The sequence below is a fragment of the Phascolarctos cinereus genome, unplaced genomic scaffold (assembly GCF_003287225.1).
Source record: "Phascolarctos cinereus isolate Bilbo 61053 unplaced genomic scaffold, phaCin_HiC Scaffold_2;HRSCAF=192, whole genome shotgun sequence".
NCBI classification, from domain to species: domain Eukaryota; kingdom Metazoa; phylum Chordata; class Mammalia; order Diprotodontia; family Phascolarctidae; genus Phascolarctos; species Phascolarctos cinereus.
In genome coordinates, this window is record NW_027555625.1 from 255,296,772 (window position 1) to 255,318,061 (window position 21,290).

At 44.1% G+C, this 21,290-nt stretch overlaps 1 protein-coding gene across 1 annotated transcript in view; it reads left to right on the top strand.

Annotated features, from left to right (window-relative positions):
• The first annotated feature begins 1,421 nt into the window (after window positions 1–1,421).
• ABCA2 (ATP binding cassette subfamily A member 2) overlaps window positions 1,422–21,290 on the top strand; it is a 72,031-nt gene continuing 52,162 nt past the window's right edge. The window contains exon 1 of the mRNA XM_020981818.2: window positions 1,422–2,068. Within this exon, the coding sequence (XP_020837477.1) occupies window positions 2,003–2,068 (66 nt within the window). The 5' untranslated portion in view covers window positions 1,422–2,002. The remainder of the gene's footprint in view (window positions 2,069–21,290) is intronic.

Consider the following 21,290-nt stretch of genomic DNA (forward strand, 5'->3'; position numbering starts at 1 on the left):
GAGGCAAGGTTTGAACCAAAGTCCTCTGTCTCCAAATACACCCACTGTTCCCAATGAACCATGCTATGTTCAGCCTGGAGAAGAGAAGAATTGGGCTGGAGGAGGTAGGTGGTGAGGAAAGGAGACATACTAGTAGTGTTGAGGTATCCTGCTTGGTTCAGAAAAACAGCTTCCTAAAAAGTAGAGTTGTTTTAAAGTAGAATGGACTGCCTCAGGAAACAGTGAGTTTTCTCTTACTAGAGGTCTTTAAAAGGGGGGCTGGATGACCACTTGTTTGTGATATTTTAACAGAGAATCTCAGTCATATGGGCTGACCAGGACATCTCTTCCAATTCTGAGGTTCTATGATTTCTAGCTCTATCCCATTTATATATGGGGAAGGTAGCTGTAAATAAAGCTAAGAGGGATACCCCAATACTTTAGATAACAGTGAATATCTAAGAAGAGCTTGACAGGCTAGAATGATGGTCTGAATTTAACAACATGAAATTTAGTATCAATAAATGAAAAGTCTTAACCTTGGGTTAAAAAAAACAGCTTTAAAGGTCAAGTGGGGGAGTAGTGAATAGATAACAGCTTATGGGGAGAAAACATCTAAAGATTTTGGTGAACTGCAAAATCAATGTGAATCAGCAGAGTGATGGGACAGACAAAAAAAAAAAGGAAACACGTTAGGTTGCATTAATAGAGTTATGCCCAGGATGGGTGAGGTGATAATTCTGCTGTTTTCTACTCTTGCCAGATTCCATTTGGAGCATTGTTCAGTTCTATTCACCCACCCTCATCCTAACTCCATCCCATCCCATCCTATATTCATCCTATCCTTATCCCGATCTCATATCTATGTTTATCTTAACCTATTTCATCTTCTGTTTCTAACTTTCCGTCCCATAACAATACAACATATTTGTATGGCAGTTTAAGGTTTACAAAGTGCCTTTTCCTCACATCTCATCTCCACCTTCCATCCCTATCTTCTTCCCATCCCATTCACCATTCCTTTCTCAATCCCAACCCATTATCTTCCCAAGTACATACTGAGCCCTAAATTACACACCTCTCTGGGAGGAAAGTTACCCTCCCTCAAAAGGGCCCTGATTTTGGGGTCCCTGTCAGCTTCTGCAGGGGCATACAGGCAGAGAAAAGGGAGAAAGAGGACCGTGGGATGATTGCATGGTGCCCTCTTAACTGATACTTGTTCATTCAGCTATTGGTTAATTTAACAGGAAGAGTGGCTGCAATTGGATTGGGAAGAGGACAGGGGTGTGGACCCCAAGGGGGAAGGTCCGGGAAGAGAAGGCTTTAGCCTGGGGCTTGAGGCGCCCTCTGGAGTGTCGGGGAAGGGGTGGGGTGCTACGTCTCTGCGCCTTTAAGAGGGGGCGGCCCCAGCTGAGGGGCGGGTCATTCTCCTCTCGGAAATTCAATGCAGCAGAGGTGGCCAAGGAGGCTAGCCGAGCTGAGCCGAGCCGAGCTGAGACGAGCCGAGCCGACTTTAGCTCAGCTGCGCTGCACTCCTGCCCTCGCTGTGCCTTGCTACGCTGCGCTCCTGGTCAGGCTGCGTTCTCCCGACCCGGGCCCCAGCATCAGCATCAGCATCCCTAGCTTCTGGCCTCTTTGCTCTCCCATGATCCCTGAACCTCCTGTCTGGAGGATGGACGCGCTTTGAGGTGCTTTGTAGAGGCCAAGCCGGAGCCGGAGCCGGAGCCCTCGAGCTGGGCCGGGGGCGATGCCGAACCGGGGGCCCGGCGCTGGGACCCCTCAGTCATTGCAGAGATTGCAGAGTGGAGGGCGGCGGCGGCCGCTTCGCTGAGCGCTGCTCAGCTCCAGGACCCCAGGTCTCGGGCCCTGGTTCCAGCCTCGGCCCCAGATCCTGTACTTTCCGACCCACTCAGACCCAGACCCAGCCTCGCACCCCAGGCACCCAAGATCTTCCCCCTCCCACTCCCAAGGCTGTCAGTCCCATCCTTGACCCGCGAGCCCTGGTCCTTGGTCCGGCCTCACCATGGGCTTCTTGCACCAACTGCACCTCCTGCTTTGGAAGAACGTAACGCTGAAGCGGCGCAGCCCGGTGAGCGGGAGGGGGGAGGTGGAATGGGGGGGGTGGCAGAAGACGGGGCGGGAGAACGGAGAGAGAGGGTCCAGCTGAAGAGAAGGGGGGACCACCAGCTGGGACCCTGTGGGGCAGGTTGTGAGGGGAGGGGGGCAGAGGAGGCTGCTGGGTGGGAGGCAGCCCAGAGGCCTTGCAGGGGGTGCTCAAGGGTGCAGGAGACTGGACATTTCCTAACCCCCACTTCATCTCCAACCATCAGGCAGGCCAAAGCCCTGCCTGATTTAACTAGAGGACTATGTAACTATGTAAGTGTGTGTGTGTGTGTGTGTATGTGTGTGTTTGTGTAAGGATGAGGTGAAGACCAGTCCCAGCTGTGAGTGCACATCAGTGTTCATGGCCTGGGCACCAAGTGGGCATGAGTAGCCTCCCAAACAAGCCCTACTTGGCCAAGGATTGTTCTGGCCCAGCTTCATAACACAGACACTGAATTCTCTCTTTCTGCACCTTTTTCCTTCCCTGCCCCCAAACCCCCTTCCCATTCAGATATTAACCTGGCCAGGTAGGAGACAAACCTTTGTTTCCCTTCATCCCACTCTTGCCCTTAGGATGGTGAACAGGAGGGGCTGCCTACAGGTCCTCTCCCCCAAAAACAAACAGCTCTGATAAGGAGAGATGTCTGTGCTAACCTTTGGATACTGCCTGCCCCAGGTCCAGCCTTCGGTGTGACTGGGGGGCCTGGCAAGCTGTGACTGTGTGTGAGTGCTATTTATAGGAAGTCCAGAGCATATGTGGGTCAGAGCTGCATCTGCCCTGACGTTGGGTCCTTTGAGAGGCAAGGGAGGGCATTAAGATAGGGCAGGGTCTGGCCTCTTACCTTTCCCGGTCTGAGACCAAATCAAATCAAATAGCTTCAGCTAGGGGCAAGATTGCCAAGGTATATTATGAGAGGGGAGGGGGAATGGGTATTTAAGGAGGGGATAAAGAAAGATGCTTGTTGGGTAAAAGAGTTGAGAATGTCTGAGGGTAGTGGTCTCAGCAGTGACATGGCTGTGATCCTGGGTGAGATGAGATGTCCAGTGTTATACAGGAGACTTCCATGCATAGTGATCAGGAGTCCTGCAGTGGGATCAGCATTCCTATACACCTTCTTCCTTCTAATCCCCCTCCCCCCTCCTTGGCTGCAGGCTCCTATTAAAGGCAGCAGGTGCAGGAAAGATTCCCATGTCACTGTGCCTTCTTGAGGCCAGTTTAGAAATCTCTGGCTATTTTCTGTTGGCCTTGGGAGCAGGGATTCCTCTGTTCCCTTTCTCTGTATGGGGGCACTGACACTGTTCCTTCCCCTCCCCTCCTTACAAGCCAACCTGCTGCTTTTTCTGTCCCTGCAGCCAGGAGCTAGGGAAGGAGACTGGGCTGGAGGATTCAGTCAGGGCCCTGGTCCTATCAATGACCTCTTCCTTCCTTGGGTTGACATTTGCCTACTTTCCTGGCTGAGTCATCAGAGCTGGAGGCTCCTTTAGCGGAGTGGAGCTCTGGCTGCTCCTCTAGGACCAGTCACAGGGCCCTGGGGCAGAGCCAGGGAGAGGGTGTAGGCAGACAGAACTGCTCAGGGTGGCAGGAGGTGGGAAGGTTGGGAAACTAGAGCCCAGGTTGGTTTGACCCTTCTTCTGGGTCATGGGGCACGGTATGTCAGGGACGTCTATGCTTCATGAACTCTTAATTACTTTTGAACGTGCTCAGCAGCCCAACTGGGAATAGCTCCTTCACATCTTCTAAAATGTAGTCCCTACCCCCGCTCACCCACCCCTGTTCCCCAGGGCTGGTTGGGAATAGAGAGGACAAGATCAGGCTTACTCCTTTATGAGTTGGGTGGGGAAATCTCCATGGAGATGTACCTCCACTGTGGAACCAGGGTATCCAGGCCTCCCAAAGAAGCTTTGTGGAAAGGTAGGTGGCCTGGCCCTTTGCCTCCCCTGGTATCTCCTAATGAGGTACAGTTCTGGATTAAGGATTTCTAATCCCAGTGTTCTGGTCTCCACCCCACCCCCAACCTCCCCTTGCCAAATTCCTCAGTTTGGGTTTTTCCCTCTCCCTGACTTCTCAGTGCCATTTCCAGTGCTTTCCAGCCCCAAGGCTCCAAATGTTATATGTTCTATAACTCTTAGAACATCTCTCATTTCCCCCCAAAATTGTTCCCCTGCTCTCCATGACACCTTCTCTTCCATGGAGGCATTGTCAGGCCTCTGTTCTTCTCTGACCTAAGCCAGATGTGGAGTTCCAGAGTGCTGACCCTAAATGGGAAGGGGACAGCTGTGGTCATCTGATAGCTGACCAACCCTTGGCCAGCTGTTGTCAATTGTGCTTTTCCCTGCACTGTCCAATCTCACCCCAATCCCTATGCCATATTTGATGTTCAGAGGTTTTCCTTCCCACCCCTGGCTGCCTACAGACCAGTTCCAGGGTGGCTAGATTCACAGGCCTCTGTCATGAGCTAGACCTGATTCAAGCCTTGGCTTCAGTCAGGTTGTAGTTGTGAGCAGGGAAGCCCTGAGCAAAGGGGCTAGAAGCTTGGATTTCTGAATGGACCTTTGGGATTTTCGATGGTGTAGCCAGGAGCTGGATTGGGTTTCTTTGGAGCTAGCTATTGGTCAGAGGGTCTGTTCCAGCAATCTAGATTCCTTTCTTCTTCCTGGCTGTTTGTGCCTCCTTGTTCCTTCTCTGGGCATTGCCCTGTTCATAAAGGGAAGGGGGAGGTGGGGCTAGGCTGGAAGGTCCTGAGAACCAAAAACATAGGCTTAGGTTCTAGGGCTTTAAGTTTCAGGAAGAAGGAAGGAGAACCATCATCCAACCAGGTTCCCAGGAGTCTCTGTGTACAGAGGACTCCTGTAAAAGGACTCTAGGCACTGCACCTGCCACCTTATTTGTCCCCTTTAGCACTAATGACCACACCCACACCCAGGCTGCTTGGGATTTGGTTTCAAAGCATCCCATTTGCCTCCAGTTTATTCATTCCTTCAAGTAAGCATTTGTGACCCTCCTTTGTACCCAGCCCTGTGCTAGTCCAAGGTGTGAGGGAGACAGGAGAAGATATGGCTCTTGTCCACAGGAGAACTCTAACCCAGGCTTAGGAGAAAAGAATAGCCTGGATTTATTGAATGCTTTAAGATTTATGAAGCAATGGTAGGCTCTCTGTGATTATGAGCTTCCAGGGTTAAGCAGAGGAGACTGGTGTAGGGTTGGGGGGGTGGTGAGGAGGTTCAGCCAGGCTCTGAAGAAAAGGTAAGGAATTAGGGGTTTGGAGGATGAAGGGGAGCAGGGAAGTATTTGAGTTAGGGTCAGGGAGCCCTGTTCCATTCAGCATGGGAAAGGAGAAATGAATGGGTACCGGTCAGCCTTCCAGATCTCTGGGTAAGTGCAATCTGGAACATAAAATGTCAGTATTTGCCTCCAGATTTCTTTTGTGACACAGTGCTGATAATATCCCTGGGGTCAGATCTGTGACCTTGGGGCACTTTTGCCTCATTCTGACAACTTCTTTTCATCATTTCTCCTGCTACCTATGTCTTGGCTTCAGTCGATCACTAGGAATTAATTGGGCCATTATTACTTGTCCAGGGCTGGGCAACACGGGAGAGGTAAGACAAGGTCTCTTCTTTCCAGACTACTTTTGAGAGACAAGGCTAAAGCTTCTGGTTAAATGTTAACCTGAAAGCTAAGACTGAAAATATAACTGGTGTTCAGTGTGGGCTAGAGTCATCAGGGAAGTGTTCTGGGAGAGAGAGATAACCTGAGCTGGTCCTTGAGGGATAAATCCTCTTTTGATTAGGTAGAGGGGAAGAGGAGGGAAAAGAACAGAGATAGTAATGATCATAATACATGCAAGAGCTGGGGAAGAGACTGGCCCCACTGCAGCAGAGAGAATGTGTTAGGGTGGAGGGGAGAGAGAGACCTGCATAGGTAGGTTGGGGCCGATTGTGGTAGACCTTGAATGCCAGGTTTGGGAGTTTGCCCTGACCCCTAATTCAGGAGTGTTACTCTCTCCTCTGCTTTTCTGATCATGAGGCTCTGCCCAGGTCCCAGGGTCCGAGTCCTTGCTTCCTTTTTGGCTGCTACAGATCTGGCTGTACTCCCAAACTGGCACGCACCTGCCAGCCAGTTGTACGTAGGTCCTGAACTGAGTCCAGCATTCAGAAACTGATGAATCGCCATTCTTACCTGAGCCCCTTGAGGTGGAATGCCACCGTTTCCCAAGACCGTTTGAAGAAGCCTGTCTTGGGTATCCAGTGATAACCTATTGAAAGGCATTTAGAGAAGTCATTGCCACTTGAGTCATTTCTAATTTCAGGAGTGGGTCAAGGGACAAGAAGGGAGTAGAATTTGGTCTTAGACTTCTTGCTAAGGTCATCTGTGGGTGAGATTCCTGGGTCTGTTGTCAGGAGATGGGATCCTGGAACCTGAAAGCTAAATTGCTCTGATCTCCTCCATACCTTGAGATAGGTCCCAGGCACTGGCCTCATCTTCCCCTTCTTTAAGATGGGTGAAAAAAGCTCATCTTTCATAGGGAAGTTTGGGAATAGAAGAGTCTATCCGAGGCAGAATATCATGAATTGGGAGCTATGGATCAAATATGAGGAGGAGTGAGAGAGAAGTTTTTCGAAAGTGATGGCTTCCAAAGAGGAAATGTACTGTTATGACAGATTTAGGTTAGATTGAACTTTCTGCCTAGAAGTGGGATTGGGGTGTATGTGGGACTTCTGCTGTAGGGCTTTAATCCTAGGGCTGATTCTCCTGTTGGTGATGGCTAAGCTGGGTCATTTCTAGACTAAAAGGAGGGAGTGGCCTCCCCCCTCCCTTCCCTAGTGCCCTGAGGAACCCCTTCAATTTCATGGGACCTTCCAAGCCTTGTAAGGGCTGCCTAGGCTAGAGTTAGCCGGATGACCCCTGAGCATGACCCTATCAGCTGGTGCTAGAGCCTTGGGAAGCACTGGATTATAAAGCCCCAACTCGGGAGAACAGGAGTTCTTTCTTCTCTGGTCAGTCTCCAGGGTCCCAGGGTGAGCTGGTACTGAAGGATGGAACAAGCCAGTCCTATCCCCTGGCAGAGTCTATAGCCTCAGTCCGCTATTAGATAAAGGGCCTGGGAGGCTGTGGGGGTGAATTGTTTTTGGCTTACTCTGTGGTTAACCTCCCTGCCTTCCCTTCACAGGTCAGGGATATACCCAAGCTACTGTGGTTTCCCTTATATGGATCTACCTTCCAGACATTTGTCCCAGCCTGTCTGGACCCTGTTTGCATGTTGAACCTCTTCCACATGCCAGGGTCACTGACTTTAGCCCTGCAGCTACCCCTATCTCTATGCTCAGTGCCTCAGTCTTTCCTTTTTTAAGTGGGGTCTATAAGCCCTGAATTCTTGTGGGGTGAAGTGCCAAAGGAGGAAACATAGAGGCTTTTGGGAGCATATAGGAAGCTTGGATTTGTTGGTGCAAATAGGTGGGTTCTTGGGTCAGGAAGTGCAGCTGCCTCCAAAGCTCCCTTCCTCCCTCTGTCCCTTCTCATTTTCATGAAGAGCAAGCCAGGCAGCCCAATAGGCAGTCTGAAAGATTAGGTGTTCCTGCCCAAGAAAAGGAAAAAATTACCTTCCCTCTTGGGGGTTCAGTTTCCCCTTCAGTGAAATGAACCAAAACCCAAATGCTGTAGTGTCATAGATCAAAAGGGGGAAAGAATCTTAGAAGTCATATAGTCCAACCCCTTCCTTTTATGGATGAGGAAACGGAGGCCCTAAGAGGTTAAATGAATTGCCCAGGATTATACACGTGGCAAAGCTGGGATTCAAACCAATGGCTCTCTGACACAAAACCCTGGATTCTTTCCACTGTACCATCACAGGTGCATCCTGGGCTCTGTGGGAGAAGCTGCCAGGGACAGAAGTCACTTGGGGTGTGGGATGCCACTTGGCCTTGGTCATTGGGAATAGATCAGAGGAAACCGGGACAGGGACTGATTGAGGCTCCTGTACTCTCAGCCCCCTTGTTTACAGATGTCCAAGAAAAAAGTTCGAGGAAAGGAGGAACTCCTATTATGGCCATCACTAGAGTAGGGAGAGAAGGGGCCCATGGACCCTATATCCTATCTGTAATATCTTCACCACCCCCTTCCTATTCTTCAGGGCTTAGCTCAGGTTCAGCCTCCTCCAGGATGCCTGCCTTGATTCTTCTGTTTGTCTTTCCCTCAAAAATAAGAGCTGATATTAATATAGCACTCTAAAATTGACAAAAATACCTTCCTTACAACAGCCCTGTGAGGTAGGTAGTCCAAGTGTTATTATCTCCATTTCATAGATGAAGAAACTGAGGGTCCAAAGAGTATCTTGTCTAGAGTAGCGTGCTAATAAATATTAGAGCTGGTACTGAAATCTGAGTTTTCAGACTCCAGTGCCAGTGTTCTTTCCTCTGCTTCTCTTCTTAGTAATAAACAATGATTTAGATCAATCATAATCACTCACTCATCCAATGTCTATGGAATGACTTTCATGTGTAGGGAGGTTACCATGCTAGGTGCTGTGGGAAAAACAGAGGTGTAGACACTGCCTGGCCCCAAGAAACTTAAATGATGCTAATATTGCTTTTTTCCATTTTAGAGTGTTTTAAAGTAAAGGCATAATGCTTTCTCATCTATGATCTCATTTGATCAGACTCCTGGAATGTCAGAGCTGGTAGGGGCCTTAGAGATCAGCTAGTCTGAGTGGGGTGCAGCCCTCACATTTAACACATGAAGAGCATGAGGCCCGGATCCTGTGGTGAATGGAGGGACAAAGACCCAGGTGTCCTGTCTCTTAGTCCAGGGCCCTTCCCACTAGACCACACTGCCTTTCAGAATTCTAATAGTGAGTAGGGATCACATGATTCAAGCCACATTTATACGCCGTGCTTTAGAATTGTCTCACCATTTCATGGTCCCAAGTAGACTGTGAGCTCGTTGACAAGATGGGGGAGGCGTGCCTAGAAAAGCAGTTTGTCTGGAAAAGATATGATGATTTTTATTGAAATCAGAGTTTGGTGTGAATCAATAGTATGAGAAAACAGCTGAGAGAGAGCTTATGTCATCTTGGGCTGTATTAAGAAAGCCAGAGTTACAGAATGATGGAGTTGATAGTTCTACTCTGTGCTGCTCAGGCCACATCTGGGGCACGACATTTTTTATTTTGTTTCCTTCAATTAATGAAAATCTACCCTCTCTCTCTCCTACTTTTCCCCTCCCATGTAAAAACAAAATCCTTATCACAAATATGCATAGTCAAGCAAAATAAGTTCCCATGTTGGCGGTGTCCCCCCCAAAATCTGTCTCAATCTCAGGTACCCTATTTTAGGAATGATACTGATAAGCTGAAGAGAGTTTGGAAGAGTGCGGCCAAGAAGATGAAAGGCCTAAGGTTCAAACTGTGCGGATCAGTGTTGGGGCTGTTTAGCCTGGAGAAGAGAAGGCTTTGAGGGACTTTGAGTAACATGGAAGGAGGATGACTCTTATTCAGCTTGGCATAAAAGGGCAGAACTAGGAACAAGGCATCTAAGTTACAAAGAAGCATATTTGGGCTCACTATCACTGAACAGTTAATGCTACCCCAAAAGTGGATGCACTGCCTCACTAGGGAGCGGGTGCTTCTTTAGTGGGAGGTCTTCAAGCAATGAATGGGACAGCCACTTGCTGGGGATGTTGTCCAAAAGATTCTAATTTCGTTGCAACCTCCCAATTCTGAAATTCTGTAATTCTGTGACTGCCTTGTTTCTCCCAAGGCACCCAGCACAGGGTGTGGCACAAAGTAGGGTGACAGTAAATAAATGACTCTTGACTTGAAGGGTGTAAAGCGTAGGATGGAAAAATCATAAACCATTAAATGTAAAAGTTGAAAGGGACCTTAGAAGTTACCTTTGCCCTCATTTTATAGGTGGGGAAATGCGTCTTAGAGAAGTAAAGTGTCCAGACCAGGGCCATAATCAGTTAAAGGCAGAGCTGAGACAAGACATCCAGTTCACTGCTCTTTCCATTATATTATCCTGCAAGGCACTGAGTTGTAAAAAAAGAAACTCAGGGTGGGGTATAGCTTCATTGAAACTTGTTTGTGACCCTGTCTGCTTCCTCATCTCAGTAACTGCCTGGCACCTGTCCTCTGGGTATCCCCGCCTCTGCTGTAATGTTGACCAGATGGCCTTTGTGTCAGAGGAGACTGTACACCCAGGGTGTTCTGTTACAGGGCAGTGCCCATCACCTTGGTGTCTAGAGAGTGTGGGAGTTGAAAGGGGTCAGAATCCTGTGGCCCTGCCGAGGTCTGGAGGGGTAAAAGGGTTTACTGAGCCTAATGCAGAAAAAGGGCACCCTAGTTGTGGCCCATCTTATCTTTTAGGGGAAAAAGTCTGTGACCTTGGGTCAAATGAGGGACTGGCCAGTGGTGTCTGGGATTGAGAGAACAAACTCAAGTGTTCTGTGCCCAAAATCTGGAGACCTAAAAGGGACCCAGGGCTCTGCCTGTTGGGTACCATCCTCCTGCTTGGAAATTGGGGTGATCTTGGTTAGCTCTGGAGAGGGATGGGAAGTGACTACTTACTGAGCTGCCCACCCAGACCTGCCTTTCGGGGGGGGGAGGGGAGAGAAGAGAAGAGCTGCTGCCACTGTTTGCTATGGTGATGAGCCCTCTGGTTTCCATGGCGACTGAGCCAGTCTCACCTAGTTTCCCTCCTGGCTGGCGGCAAGCAGTGGTGAGGGAGGGATCTTGGATAGACCCATGGTCTGAGGACTCTCATGGTACCCAGAAGCCCCTTTCTCAGGCTGGGCACATTGAAGGAAGAGCAGGCTAGACCCTAGCAGGAAGCTTAGGGTGTCCTAGACAGAATCCTTGGGGGAATCACATTCTAAATGGCAAAGGGCTTAGCCCCTGCAAATTCCTGAACCCCTGGCCCAGAGCCATGGGCAGTGCCCTGGCATGCTAGCCTGGCTCTGGTTTTATAACCAGATGCTGGTCCTGCATCACCCCCATTCCCCACCTGCTGGTCTGGGACCTCTCCTTGGCCCTCCATGCCTGGCTGTTGCTGTAGTGATTAGGAAGTAGGGAGGAGGCTTTAACAGTGGGTGCCTGTTGCTATAATGACAGTAATGCCTGCTGGGCACTGGCTCCCCAGAGCCTAAGGTGGGCAGCAGGAAAAGCTGGTGAGGTGCTTGTGGCCAAAGTCCCAGGGATGAAGGGAGGGGTCCCCAGAGACTTCTCTTCCTTAGTGCCCTATGCCAGCACCACTTGGCATTGTGAGGTGATTGTGAGATTGTGAATACACACATAGTTATGCACAGTTATATACATGTAATTATATCTGTATCCATGTACACACAAAGGGAGAAACAGTTATATAGTCACAGTCATATATATAGAAATACACACACACACACATACACACACACATGCTCACATCTCCAGATAATAGTCACATATATCCATGCCCACAATTACATATATATATATATAGACATGTGTACAAGTATCCATGGACACATGCAGCCACACAAAATCACATATACACAATCACATATACAAACATCTTTATCCTCTAGGTCAGTCTATACAATCTCACGGGCATACATGGCCACACATTGTCTTTTACATGCCTAACCACACAGTAATGTATGAAAAGCTGTAAACACATATTAGCAAACACCTGTATGGACATAATCCTGTGCTTTTACAGTTACATTCTCATTCAGTTTTTATCTGGACTGCACTCTTGTGGAGCTGTTCTGAGGCTGGTACCACCGTGGGCAAGGGCTTGGCTTTTTGGAGGGAGGAAGACAGAGGAGATTCAGACCTTGGGGTGATAGGGCCTGTGTGGGGGTGAGGGAAGGACAGACTCTGAAGGTTCTTGCCACAAAGCTCCATTGTCAGAGGCCAGTAAACAGGCCCAGGGTGGGGGGTGGGGGAGGCCAGGCAAACTGGTGGGTGAGACAGAAATCAAAGCTGGCAGAAACAAGGCAGAGTGAGGGGTTACAGGGGGAAGGGAAGGGGGAAGCCAACTCATGACCAGGCTCAGGGATAGAAAGGTTGGCCAGGACCCCATGACTTTCTTGTTGTAGACAATCTTGGCGTTCAGGTGGCATGGTGTGGGACTGTGGTTCCCTCCTCTGGGGCTAAGGTCAGGGCTCCTTCTGTGGCCAGGGTTAAGGCTGTGGCTGGGGTTAGTGGTCTTGTTCTGTGATTAGCTGAGGGTCCAGCCCCTGGCCAAAGTTGGAACACAATACCTTGCCAGAATCTAGTGAGTCCATGACCAGGGTTAAGATTCAGTCTGATATGAATGATGGCACCAGAGGGTTTGGAGAGGGAGACCAGTGAGGGGGGTTGAGAGGTCAGGAGGGGGCTGGAAGAGATGTGGATGATGGCAAGCTCAGACGTGGAAGTGTTGAAGGTTTGGTAATTCTTCTGAACTAACCCAGTTCTGTAGAGCTGGATAGGTTGTGGGGAGCTGGCCCTTTTTAGTATCTGAGGAAAGGCTATTCTAGGCATGGAATTTAGTGCTATAGAAATATAATCCCCTCTTCCCATATCTATGATCCAAGGAGAAGCATTACAGAAGCAGGATTTTTGAGACAGGGAAACTGAGGCATAGCATTTAGTCCTAGAGTGAGGGTCATCTAAGGGGGTACTTTGATGTGCAGCCTTCAGGTAGCTGATGCCCAGGGTGCTGTTGTCATCTGAAACCCTAGAGATATAATCAGAACAGTATGCCGTTTCCTGGGCACTCTGCCCACTCACTAGGTGTGCCCTGTGTGCCACTCCTGTGGCATTCGCTGAGCCTACTGTATGCATAATTCAGGGTTGGACCACCCTATTGGGAAGATGAAATGGAATAGGGCACATACATGGTTGGCTCTTCCCCTTGGAATGTTCATGTGGAACCATTTTTTTACAATAAGTTTTTTGATTCCCTTTGTTTTTATATTGAGTTCATGTCTGGACACACAGCCCTCCCTATTTATTCTTTACTTGTCACAAAGAGAAACAATCAAGCAAAACCAGTTGATAAGGTGACTGGATCTGACAATGTATACGACTTTCCACATCTGTAGTTCCCCCACCTCTCTAAGACAAGGAAGGATGCGCATGTAGTTTTTTTCTTCTCTGGAATCAAGATAAGTCATTACAATTTTGGGAAACATTGTGAACATTGTTCTCCTGATCTTGATTACTTCACTCCGTATATAAATCTTCCCGTGTTCCTCTGACTTCCTCATATTTGTCATTTTTTTGTGGTGTAGTCATAGTCTATTACATTCATGAGCCATTCGGTCAGCCATCTCCCAACGATAGGCACCCACTATGTTTCCAGTTTTTTGCTTCCACAAAAAGGGTTGCTCAAATACCAATATTTTGATACATATAAGGCCTTTCTTTTTGCCTTTGATCTTCTTGGAATAGATGCCTGGTATAATGGCCTTTTTGAAACAAAGGGTATGAGCAGCTTAGTCATTTTTCCTGTGTCTTAATCCTTGTGGTAGGCAGGGAGAAGGGAGAAGAGGGCAGGGGTAGCATCTGGCCTTTATTAGGGAACAGAAAAAAAGATTGTATTGCTTAAGTCTTAGTTTCATTTATGTGGTTGCTTAACAAGTATCAACTGGTTGCCTCATATTCCTGGCCATGGGCGAGGCTATATGCAGAATGAAAAGGATCCAAGCAGATATGGTCCTTGCCTTGGAGAGCTTACAGTCTAATAGAGAAAATACTATCCATCCACATTCTTTCCTTCAGTAATTCAGTGAACGTTGCTGATACTTACAACCTAAGAGGGAAGATAAAATCCATATACATTCATTCAGTAAACATTATTGATGCCAGCTATGTGCAAAACCCAGCAAAGTAAATAACTCAGCAAATATTTATCATTCATCACGTATAAAGTACTATTGTAAGCACTGGGGATAAAAAAAAAAGTCCTTGGGGTGGAGGAGAATTTGTTTCTGACAAGTCCATAGATAGATATAACACAAGGTGGGAGTGATATGGGTAAAAGGCAGATCCAGACAATATTTTTTAGAAATATTTGAGGTTTACTAGCTGTGTGACTCTGGGCAAGTCACTTAACCCTAATTGCCTCACACAAAAAAGAAAGAAAGAAAGAAATATTTGAGGCAGGAGAAAGCATGTTCAGCTGTGGAGGTTAGGAAGGGGTAGCTGGAGGAGGTGGCACCTGGCCTAAGCCTTGATAGAAGACATGCATTCTAAAAAACACAGGAATGAAGGAAGGAGTGCATTCCAAGCATTGGGGATAGCCTGTGCAAATTCACAGAAATGGGAAATTGGGAAAATAGCTAGTATTCCACTACATGAAGGAGAATGATGTGAAATAATGTCAGAAAGGTGGGTTGGAGCCAGATTTTAGAGGGCCTCAAGTACCAAGCTAAGAAGTTAGAATTTATAATTCAAAATTTATAAGAGTTTATAACCTAGTAGGCCAGATAAGATGAAGATACAAATAACTGCAATAGGAGACATCATAAATACACCAGAAAGGTATGGACCAAGTTTTATCACAGATCTGAGAAGGGAAAGATAACTTCTTGCTAGGGATGGTTTAAAGAAAGCTCCTTAGAAGAGGTGGCATTTGATGTGGTCCTCAAAGGAAAGCAAGCATTTCAACCTGTAGAGATAGGGGGAAGCCACTGCAGGTATCCAGGACAGCAAGAGCAAAGGCAAGAAAGTGGGATAGTGTCTGGCATTGTCGGGCATCATAGAATCTTAGATTTAGAGCTGGAAGTAGTTCAGTTTGATGGACTTTGATGTGAAGCAGTGGGAGATATTCAAGATTTGCTAAGTAGAGAGTAGCTACTGAGGGTTTATTAAACACAATGTGGATATAAGAGCTAAAACCAATGTAATTTCCTTTCTTTGTGACTAAAGATTTGAGGGTGGAGACCAAAGATCTTTTTTTTTTTATGTTTATATCTGGTTGTTTCATTCCTTTGCTCAGAAACAGTCCATGCCTCTCTATTGCCTGCCAAATGAAATCCTGAGTTATTAGCCTGGCATTCAAGGCCCCTGACGATACGATTCAGTGCTACAATTCCCTGAAAAATATTTTAGTGGATATATTTTGTTTTTATATCATTTCTAAATATATCCATTCTCCTTTCCCTACCCATTGAGCCATCCCTTATAACACAGAATAAAGAAGTTTAAAAAAAAATAGTTCAGTAAAACTAACAATGGAGTCTGACATTCAGTAAAATCTGATAGTATAGGTAAAATTCCATACCTATATTCCCCCACTTCCAGAAAGAAGAGGAGACTCATTTTCTTGTCTCTTCTTTGGGACCAAACTTAGTCATTATTTTTTAGTGTTGTTGTGCCCATTTACATTCTTGTAATCATTTGGGTATGTTGTTTTCCTGATTCTGCTTACTTCATTTTGTATGAATTCATGTAAGTCTTCTTATGCTTCTCTGGATTCTTCTAATTGATCATTATTTTATATTCCTTTTTTTTTTTATAAATTCACCAGATTTTAATCTTATTTGGTTTTATTTTACATCCTAACTGCCTTTTTGTTTCTATATACCTTAACTTCCCATTTTGTCCCTCTGCCTTCTCTACCCAGGAGAGCCAATCATTATAATAAAGTAGGGAAAAAAATGATGAGAGGCAGATGCATTGCTTTATCTCCTTGTGAGGGTCAACCTTGGTCATTTTAAATACACAACATTCAGTTGCCTTCAAACTTTTTTTGTTCTTTCCATTTATGTTGTTATAGTCATTGTGTATGTTGTTTTCCTTGTCCTGCTTACTCTACTCTAAAATCAGTTTGTGTACTTCTAATGCTTCCGTTGTATTTGTGTACCATACCTGTTATTCCCCAGTCAGTGGATATCTACCTCATTTCTAGTCCTGTGTCACTTCAGACAGTGCTGCTATGAATATTTTAGAATATATGGGACTTTTATTTTTGTCTTTGACCTCCTTGGGATATATGCCTAGCAGTAGAACCTATAGGTCAAAGAGTATGGACATTTTAGTCGTTTTTTTAAGCATAATTCCAAATTGCTTTCCAGAATGGTGGGGGCCAATTTGCAATTAGTTCTACTGATAGTGTATTACTGTGCCTGTCTTTCCGCAGACCACTCCATCTAACCTCATCTCATATTACTTTCCCCTGTGCACCTTTGCGCTTGAGCCAGACTGAAACACTGTGCCAGGAATGTGTACTCTGTCCTTCCCTTTGCCTTTTTGTCTTTGTTTGTGCTAATCACAGAATCTCAGGGTTGGAAGGAAACGGTAGGGACCAGTTAGTCCAACCTGTATCAGAATAGCTACTTCTAATGGCTAGAATATCCACCCTTTCACTCCCATCACCTGTACAATGCCTGCCTATCCAATAGAATCCAAATTAAGTGCTGCTTCCTCCGAGAAGCCTTCCTTGATCCCACTTCCCTGGTCTGAAACATCCTTCAGATCGTAGATGCCTGCATTGCTCTCTTATCCCCCTACAGAAGTTCTATAGGGGTAGAGACCAAGCTTTGTTTTAAATTGTTTCTATCTCCTTTCCTAGTGTCTAACATTGAGCTCTTAATACAGTGGATGCTTAGTGTTTATTTATGGCATTGACACGTGAGTGCCCTCTTCAGGACTCTTCACTTTCAGGCACTGGGGGCACAGCCTCTGCCTCTCAGGCCTCTTTTGGATGGGGAGTTTAGGGAATGCTTGGTGGGTGGAGGCATTGCCAGTGGAGCCCATTTGCCCAGGGTGGTGTGTCCGAGGCCAGCATCACCCAATCTCTTCATCAGTGACCTGGAAGCCAGAATGGAGTCTGTTCATTAAGTTTGCAGAAGGTGCTGCTAATACTTGGAGGGACTGGGCTAGATTTCAAAGTGACCTTGATAAAAGGGAGAAATGACTTTATAAAAGCAAGCTGAATTACATCAGGGAGAAGGTAAAAACAGTAGAATATCTGCAAGGGCTTGAGCATGGGGGAAGAAGGAGAAAGGGCAAAGAGAACCAACTCTGTTTATTCTAGAGAGAGGAAGAAGAGGTAGGTACAAAGTCTTTTGAAAGAGCGGGGTGAGAAGGTCATAGTAGACCACAAGCTTTGTGACTTGTTCCTGTTGAATCTTAATAGAATTTCAAAATTAGTAGGGACCTCAAAGGTCATCTAATTCAAGCTATACCTGAGCAGCAATCCCCTGTACAGCATCCAAGATGCCTTACAAGGAATGGTCCCACTTCTTTTTTTAAAAATTCTTTTTATTGTTCTTTAAGTATTTCCCAATTACATGGGAAAACATTTTAACAATCATTTTTTAAAATTTTGAGTTCAAAATTCTTTCTCTCCCTCTTGCCCCTCTCCCCTCCTTGAGGAAGCAAGCAATTTGATATTGATTATGCATGTGAAGTCATATGAAACGTATTTCCACATTAGCCATATTTGCAAAAGAAAACAATAAAAATGAAGAAAGTTTAAAAAAAAGTGCTTCAATCTGCATTAAGAGTTCATCAGTTCTCTTTCTGAAGGGGGATAGCATTTTTCGTCATGGGTCCTCTGGAGTTATCTTGTATCGTTGTCTTGATCAGAGTAGCTAAGTTTTTCACAGTTGATCACCCTTACAATATTGCTGTTACTCCTGGTTCTGCTTACGCACTTTGCATCAGTTCATAAAAGTCTTCCCAGGTTTTTCCAAACCCATCCTGCTCAGCATTTCTTATAGCACAATTGTATTCCATGATCATCATATGCTACAACTTGTTCAGCCGTTCCCCAACAATTTCTAATTCTTTGCCACCACAAAAAGAGCTACTATAAATATTTTTGTACATATAGGTCCTTTTTCTTTGTCTTTGATCTCTTTGGGATACAGACCTAGTCGTGGTACTGTGGATCAAAGGTATATACAGTTTTATACCCTTTGGGCTTCATTCCAAATTGTTCTCCAAAATGGGTGGACTAGTTCACAACTCCACCAACAATGTATGTGTCCTAAATTTTCCACATCCCCTCCAACATTTGTCATTTTCCTTTTCTGTCCTGTTAGCCAATCTGATTGGTATGGAGTAGTATCTCAGTTGTTTGAATTTGCATTTATTTAATCAGTAGTGATTTAGAGCATTTTTATGTAACTATTGATAATTTTGATTTCTTCTCCTGAAAACAGCAAGCATTTTGTCATTTTCCTTTTCCGTCATGCTAGCCAATCTGATTAGTATGAGGCGGCATCTCAGAGTTGTTTGAATTTGCATTTATCTAATCGGTGGTGATTCAGAGCATTTTTATGTGACTAATGATAACTTTGATTTCTTCTTCTGAAACCTTCCCATTCATATCCTTTGACTATTTATCAACTGGGCAATGGCTCTTATTTTTGTTAGTTTGACTCACTTCCCTATGTATTATGAGGCTTTTATCAGAGAAACTTGCTGTAAAGTTATTTTCCCAGTTTCCTGTTTTCCTTCTAATTTTGGCTACATTGATTTAGTTTGTGCAAAAATTTTTTAAATTTCATGTAATCAAAATTATCCATTTTACTTCCCATGATCCTCTCTATCTCTTGTTTGGTCATAAACTCTTCCCTTTTCTGTAGATCTTACAGGTAACCTTTCCATGTTACCCTAATTTGCTTATAATATCACCATTTATGTCTTAATCATTTTGACCTTATTTTGGTTTATGGTATGAGATGTTGGTCTATGCCTGCTTTCTGCCAAATTGTTTTCCAGTTTTCCTAGCAATTTTTGTCAAATGTTGCATTCTTACCCCAAAAGCTTAAAACTTTGGATTTATCAAACACTGGATTACTGTGTATTGTGTACCAAATCCATTACATTAATCCTCGACTCTTATTTCTTAATCAGTACCAGATTGTTTTGATAATTAGCACTTTGTAATACAGTTTGAAATCTGGTACTGCTAGGCCACCTTTCTTAACATTTTTTTTCCATTGATTCCCTTGATATTCTTGACCTTTTGTTCTTCCAGATCAATTTTGTTACTGTTTTTTCTAGCTCTATAAAATAATTTTTTGGTAGTTTGATTGGTATGGCATTGAAATAAGTAAATCAACTTAGGTAGAATTGCCATTTTTATTATATTGGCTCAGCATACCCATGAATGATATTTTCCCAATTGTTTAGATCTGTCTTTATTTGTCTGAAAAGTGTTTTGTAATTTTTGTGTTCATATAATCCTTGAGTTTCTCTTGGCAGGTAGATTTCCAAGTATTTTATATAGTTTGCAGTTATTTTACATGAACTTTCTCTCCATCTCTCGTTGCTGGGTTTTGTCAGTAGTATATAAAAATGCTGATGATTTATGTGGGTTTGTTTTATATCCTACAACTTTGCTGAAGTTGTTAATTATTTCAACTTGATTCTCTAGGATCATCTCCAAAGAGTGATAGTTTTGTTTCCTCATTGCCTATTTTTATTTCTTCATTTTGATTTTCTTGTCTTATTGCTATAGCTAGCATTTCTGGTATAGTATTGTATAATAGTGGTGATAATGGATATCCCTGCTTCACTCCTGATCTTTTTGGAAAGGCTTCAAGTTTATCCCTGTTACAGATAATGCTTACTCTTGGTTTTAGGTAGATATTACTTATCATTTTAAGGAAAGCTCCATTTATTCCTATGCTTTCTAGTGTTTTTAATAGGAATGGATGTTGTATTTTGTCAAAGGCTTTTTCTGCATCTATTGAGATAATAATGTGATTTTTGTTGTTTTTATTATTGATATGGTCAGTTATGCTGCTAGTTTTCCTAATACTGAACCAGTCTTACATTCCTAGTATAAATCCCACCTGATTATCATGTATGATCTTCGTGGTATATTTGTATAATCTCCTTGCTAGTATTTTATTTAAAATTTTTGCATCTATATTCATTAGGGAAATTGGCCTGTGGTTTTCTTTCTCTGTTTTTGCTCTCCCTGGTTTAGGTATCAAAACCATATTTGTATCATAAAAGGAATTTGATAGGACTCCTTTATCTATTTTTTCAAATAGTTTATATGGTATTGGAATTATTGTTCTTAAATGTTCTGTAGAATTCACTTGTAAATCTCTCTGGTCCCAGGGATTTTTTTCTTAGGGAGATCATGGCTTGCTCAACTTCTTTTTTCTAAGATAAAGTTATTTAAGTATTCTATATCTTCTTTGGTTAATCTGAGAAGTGTTTATATTTTTGTAAATATTCATCCATTTCAGTTAGATTGTCAGTTTTACTGGCATATAATTGGGTAAAATAATTCCTAATAATTGCCGTAATTTTATCTCCGTTGGTGGTGCATTCACCTTTTTCGTTTTTGATAATTTGGTTTTCTTAATTTTTTAAAAATCAAATTAACCAATAGTTTATCTATTTTACTGGCTTTCCCCCCCCTAAACCTATCTCCTAGTTTTACTTACTAGTTCAATAATTTTTTTACTTTCAATTTTATTACTCTCCTCTGATTTTTAGGATTTCCATTTTGGTGTTTAGTTGTGGATTTAAAATTTGTTCTTTTTCTAGTTTCATACTCAATTCACTTATCTGCTCTTTCTCTCTTTTATTGATAAAAACATTTAGAGATATACATTTCCTCCAAGTACTGCTTTGGCTGCATTCCACAAATTTTGGAATGTTGTCTCATTGTCATTCTCTTTAATGAAATTATTGATTGTTTCTATGATTTGTTTTTTGACTCACTCATTATTTAATATTAGATTATTTAGTTTTCAGTTACCTTTTAGTCTTTGCATCCATGGCCTTTTATTCAATGTAACTTTTATTGCATTGTGGTCTGAAAAAGGTGCATTTAATATTTTTGCTTTTCTTCATTTGGTTGTAAAGTTTTTATGTCCTAACACATGGTCAGTTTTTGTGAAAGTACCATGTATAGCTGAGAAAAAGGTATACTTCTTTCTATTCCCACTCAATTTTCTCCAGAGGTCTGTCATATCTAACTTTTCTAAGATTTTATTCATCTCCTTGACTTCTTTCTTATTTACCTTATGGTTATATTTATCTAGATATGAGAGGGGAAAGTTGAGGTCCCCTACTAGTATAGTTTTACTGTCTATTTCATCCTATAACTCATTTAACTTTTCCTTTAAGAATTTGGATGCTATGCCATTTGGTGCATATTTGTTTAGTAATGATATTACTTTATTGTCTATGATTCTTTTTAGCAAGATGTAGTTTCCCTGCTTATGCCTTTTAATTAAGTCTGTTTTTGCTTTTGCTTTGTCTGAG